We start from the raw sequence: 6,199 nt of genomic DNA on the forward strand, positions 1-6,199 counted from the left end.
GGGGATGTGCTGCTTGATGATAAGTGTGGGGTGGGAGGTCATGTTCTTATGTTGTGAAACTTTAACGTATTAGACCCGAGTGATAATTGATTGACTGCCCCATGCTAATGTGTTGCTAGGTGATAATTGGGGTATCCGATTCATGCTAAGTACATGTGTAATGTTGTATTATAACTTTTTTATTTTGTTAGTGGTAAATTAGATTAACTTCTTATTCTTCTTTTCCTAGTGGCTAGTTTAGTTTCTTAATTTTATGTTTTACACTAGCTCAGTCCATGTTATGTTATTGTAATATTATGTTGGTGGTTGGGTGGGTTGTTGATTATTTATGGCGTGCTTCCAATGGGGTAGTCTGAGTCCCCGATATACATTGTACTTGTAAACAAGCCAATAACATAAGTGTGGGGTGGTTACCCCGTTTGGTCTTATTTTTGTTTTATGTGGTGTGGCTAATATTGTTTGTCTTATGCAGGTACAATGTCTCGCCGCCCTAGCAAATGCTCTAACACAAGTTCTTCCTAGGTTGCCTCCAGTAGCTGTCGAGGAGGTAGGCGGGCACTTCCCCCCGCCCCAGTGGAGGAGGAAGAGGAGCGCATTGATCCAGATGCGGATGTGGTACCAGGCTGCAAGTATGGCATACGGACTGTGCCGGCTCATGCTAGGATGTGGTACCGGACCTTTGTTTCGACAGTGAATCCCGGCCCGAAAGACAGTATTTTGATGATGGTAAGCTAGCCAGGAAGTACTCGGGGATTTACAACAACATCAGATACATGGGTTTTGAAAGCTTGTTCGGTCCCGGTGAGTTGGTGAATACGAACATGGTCAAGGAATTCTATGCTAACTGGCAATCCGAGGCCAGTTTAGATGCAGTGTATGAAGTTGAGGTGCGAGGCAAAATGATTCCATTTTCTTCCCGGGTAATAAATCAAACCATGGGATTCACGGAATATTCACATAAGTTGTTCTTGAGGTTGATGTATCAACCCCCTATCCTAATATTAGACGCCAGCTGTGTGGCGCGGGTCTCTTGCCAAATGGACGCGAGATGCTAATGAGTTCCATAAACACATGAAGAAGTGCCATTTCCAGCGTCCTGCCAGAGTCATTCTCTGGTTGATTAATGCAAATATCATGCCTACCCATAACGACACTGACATCTCCCGGTTGAAGGTGTGTCTCATTTATGCTATCTTGACTCGGATGAAGTTTGATCTGGATAAGATTATGCTTGAGCACAAGTCTCGAGTATGAACACTTGGGGGGCGCCGTATGTATTTCCTTAGTATGATCACGTGGCTTCTGAGGACACGCCATGTGGAGGAGTACCATTATGACAGGACGATTCTGGTTCTGCGGCCTCTTAAGCCTTTTGATGTCACAACTGTGATGCCCCCCCCCCCCCAGACTGTTGTTGTTCCTGTAGATCAGAGATTTATTTGTGTTGAGGAGACACTGCAGCTGTTGTTTGGTGATATGCGCCTTCGCGCTGCTCTTGGGAGGTTGACTTGACAGAGCAGCAGGAGGACCATCCCCTTTCCACGGTCACTCAACAGTGGTTGGGCTTGGCCGATTGAGCAAAAATGCCACCGGATGAGGACACAAACTCTACTCTCTTTGATGATGAAGAGTACATGCGCACCTTTGAGGGTGTTGATAAGGAGTAGGCCACGGGCCTCAGGGAGTTACCTTTTCACTCTTGTTTTACTATTTTGCATTGGGGACAACGCAATTTCTTAAGTGTGAGGTGGGGTGCTCCTATTTGATTATATTTGTACTTGTTTTCTATTTGCCAGATGGTGTTGTTTGATTTGTTTCTTGTTTTTTAGACAATATGGTCTATTATCATAACTCTGAATTCTATTAGCCTGTAATAGTTAGTAATTAATTATTTAGTTTTGACCCTTCCCGATGAAGGATTCCAATGAGAGATTTGAAGTCGAACGAGAAAAATAAAAAACATTAAAAAAATTGTTTAGTAATTAATTATTTTGTTTCGACTCTTTCAGATGATGGATTTCGTCGACTGGCTTCTTGAGGGATTTGAAGTTGAACGAGAAAAATACAAAAACAAATTTTAAAAAAAAATGAAAATAAAAAAATATGTCTTTATTTTATTTTATTTTTACTTTCTTAGGTAGTGTAGTAGTTCCCCCTTGGGTTTTCTTTGTGCCGCGATTATTTTTCAAGGGTTTTACTTGAACCGGGTGTAGTTAGTTTTTTGTTTTATAGGAATAAAGAATCTTGAGTCATAGTGCTAATTTGAAGCAATTTTTCTTGACTACATATGCCTTGAGAGTGGTGAGTGCCTTAGTTGTGACACCTAGGCTCAGTTCTTAACATTTACATAAGTGCCTTAAATTGGTTGATCGTAACTTTGCTTAACTGCTTTGACTAGAGCGTCGGTAAAGAATCGATCCTAAGTGCCTTATGTATCAAAGTGTGAGTGAGGTTTTTGTTGATATTCTGTGCATTTCAGTGATGTCTAGAACTTGCCCCGTGTGTTTACAAAACTAAATAGTAGTCTTGTTCAGTCTAGAAAGTGATATAGGCATTTCTTTGTTGAGCCAATTATATGTCTGTGACCCGCCTAATAGTTGTGCATCCTGGTTAGCCCTTTTGAGCCTGTAATCTTATTTTCTTTGGCAACCACACTACAAGCCTGGCCCATTTGTTTGAATTGACTATCTGTTTGAACTGTTTACCTCTCTTGAGCACTTGATATTGTAACACCCCAAATTTTTACAAACATTTGCATTCTCGATTGAGCATATTTATAATGAGGAGATATTTAACTTCGCACTACCTAAACGTGAAATTGACAATATATGAAAATTCCTTACTTTAGGTTGTGTTAATAATGACAAAGAAGTTCTATGGTGTTGCTATGTGTAACACTCAATATTATTTTGATGAATTGTTATTAAATACATTATATAATTAAGATTTTGGGCTACCACCCTTTTTTTTTATTTATCTAAAGATATTTAGTAGGTTGGGCAGCCATATTTTTCATATTTATCCAAAGTTTAGATATTACTTTGGTTGACTTGCTTTTCCATAAACTCCTCTCATATTTCATTCTTTCAAGACAAAGAAAATCCCTACCCTCTCTCCTTCTTATCACCTAAAAAACATCATGAAAACCATCATAAATATCCACTAAACCAACCAGCAAAACTCGTTCTTAGTGAAGCTCAACTTGCACCTCTCTTTTGTGGTAAATTACTAAACTTGTTTTTACACTAGACAACTATTAGTATTTTCTTCATATCCTTTTGTATAGAGATCTATTTTAAGTTATCCAAGACTTTCTGGAAAGCTATTTCATAGATCTATAACTCTTATTCAGGAACCAAAATTTATTTCAAAGAAAAACCCTTCTCTCTCATGCTCTCAGCGCACATTAGATAAATGTACGCCGGTGTGGCCGCCATGGGGAAAGGGAGAGGTCGTGGGCGAGCAACACCAAAACGAACATCTGTTATAGCTTTTAGAAGTACAATAAGCACTAAGACGCAAGCGAGAAAGATGAATTCAACACAGGAACATGCAATGGATACACCAGAGATGCAATCGATAGCAAGGGAAATTGGTTCATCTTCGAGAGATACTGGGGTAAGTAAGAAGCTCAATCTCAGTGGTTCACCTTCAAATCATCAATTGGCTCAAATAAGTAAAGGACAATCTAAGGGGGAAAGCACTGGAACAATACCCATTGACAACCCTAATGGGGAAAGCAATGGAGCAATACCCATTGACAACCCTAATTTAGAGAGGAGGAACAGTGAGGACCCAACTCGAGAAAGCACTCCTGAGGAGGACAATTTGAGCAAAATTGAAAAGTTGAATACCAATTTAGGATCGAGTCGTAGTGAGAACCCCTAGGTGAAGGCTAATGAAATAGAACAACCTACTGTTGTTGCGGAACCCAAACCATGGGCAAGTCTTTTTCAACAGAACATGGTCGCAACTCGTGGAATGGCATTGAGATAAATTCCCTCTCAAATTGTTGATGGGCAGACAGTTGTTCAATTGGAATTGCAAGATGTGGAAAAAGAAGAGGAAAATGGAGTTATGCTTTGATTGCCTACATCATTGGAAGTAATCCAGGATACAATGCAATGAAGAGATGCATTGATCAACACTGGTTGGATGTTGCAGAAATGGAGTTATTTTTGCATGATGAGGGGTACTATGTCATCAAGTTTCAGTCAATAGAGGATATGCACAGAATCTTCTATGTTGTACCTCACACTATTAGTAATAGACCAATCATCTTGAAGCCTTGGACGACTTATTTTGATCTGAGCAAGGGGTTTCTCACAGAAATTTCTTTATAGATAGTCTTACCTAAGTTGCCAATGAGCTGCTGGGGAAGTGAGTCGTTAAGCAAAATAGCTAGTGCAATTGGGAAGCCACTATTTGCAGATGAGTTCACTACAAAGAAAATAAGAATATCATATGGAAAAATGTTGATAGAGGCTAATGTGACTAAAACTCTACCAACAAAAGTCAACATCATGGATCCAAAAGGCAAGAAATTTCAACAGCAGTTGGTGTATGAATGGAAACCAGTGTACTGTGATAAGTGTCAATCTATCAGACACACATGTGCTAACCAACAAGTCCCCAAGCCACAACATGTAGAGCAACCTAGAAGAAGAAGAGAGGCCAGAAAAGTTACCTATGAATGGAGAACGAAGGGCCATGTGGTGAATGCAGAGGCTACTAAGGAAGCACAACCTCATGCACTTAATATGCAACATCATAGTCAAAGCAGTGACCAAAGGATAGCCCAAAAGAATTGTCCAATCCCATAAGCAAATACAACAATGAGGCAAGAGTCAGTGCAAAAAGGTAAAGACAAGGAAGTGGCCAGCCCAGAAATAAACTTCACAAATTTTGCTATGCTACCAACTTCCACAAGCAGAACTGAGGTTTTGGCGACTAAAAAGGGTCATAGTGCAAGCCTTTCCCTGCCTCATGATAGAGGAGGGGTTAAACAATCCAATTAATGACTTGGCTTTTCTGGAATATCAGGGGTGTGAACAAGTGGTATAAGCAGAAAAAATTGAAGAACTACCTGAAAATTAATAATGTTAGATTAGCAGGTATAGTAGAAACAAGGGTGAAAGAACATAATGCAAGAAAGGTATGTTGCCATATTACCCCTGGCTGGGAAACTATTTATAATTATAATTATGCGGTTAATGGAAGAATATGGTTACTATGGGATTCGAGTTATTATAAAATTTCCCTACTGAGAGCAGAAGCATAACCAATTCACTGCTAAGGGATTGCTGATGATATTGATTGCTTAGTGACAGTTGTGTATGGATACAATACTGTAGAAAAAAGGAAATATTTGTGGGAAAAAGAGGAGATTGCACATGGGATTGCCAAACCATGGCTTATTGGAGGAGATTTCAATTCAGTTTTATACTCACAGGATAGAATTTATGGAAATCCAGTTACTGCAGCAGAGACTAGAGACTATGCAAATTGTGTACAAACACTAGGTCTCAATGAATTGACTTGGGAAGGAGAATATTATACATGGTCTCATAATCAATCGAGAACTGACAGGATATGGAGTAGAATTGATAGAATGTTTGGGAACTATGATTGGATGATGAAATTGGGACACATTTGTACTGAGTATGGACTGCCTTATATCTCAGATCACTCCCCTATATGCCTGAAGTTAATAATCAAACAGTGGACTGGGAAAGTACCTTTTAAGTTCTTCAATGTATGGGCAGATCATGAAGATTTCTTATCCATTGTAAAAAAAAGGGATGGGGGCAAAGACTCAACAACAGGAAAATGCAAAATATCTTGTTGAAATTGATGGCACTCAGACTTGTGCTAAGGAAGCTGAATAATGAGGAATTCAAGTTCATTAAATAGAAGATAGAAAGAGTACGAGCAGAGCTTACTATTATATAGGGCCTAATCTCTACACAATGTGCAGATGAGCTATTAGTGGAAGAGAGACAATTAATACAAAACCTAGAGAAATGGGATTTGATGGAGGAAGGTGCCTTGAAACAAAAAAGCTAGAGCAAAGTGGATCAAGCTAGGAGACTCAAATTCAAAATATTTTGCAGCAGTTATAAAGGAAAGGCAGCAGAGGAAATAATTAATTGAGCTTACTTCTCTTACTAGAGACAAGTTATCTGAACCTGAAGATATC

At 39.3% G+C, this 6,199-nt stretch overlaps 1 protein-coding gene across 1 annotated transcript; it reads left to right on the plus strand.

Moving 5' to 3' along the window:
* The first annotated feature begins 5,017 nt into the window (after positions 1–5,017).
* On the plus strand, positions 5,018–5,848 carry LOC138900412 (uncharacterized). Its single transcript, XM_070187153.1, has 2 exons — positions 5,018–5,114; positions 5,325–5,848. Exons 1-2 carry the CDS (start codon positions 5,018–5,020, stop codon positions 5,846–5,848), a joined length of 621 nt encoding a protein of 206 aa, XP_070043254.1.
* Positions 5,849–6,199: the final 351 nt, after the last annotated feature.

The sequence above is a fragment of the Nicotiana tomentosiformis genome, chromosome 10 (assembly GCF_000390325.3).
Source record: "Nicotiana tomentosiformis chromosome 10, ASM39032v3, whole genome shotgun sequence".
Lineage (NCBI taxonomy): Eukaryota > Viridiplantae > Streptophyta > Magnoliopsida > Solanales > Solanaceae > Nicotiana > Nicotiana tomentosiformis.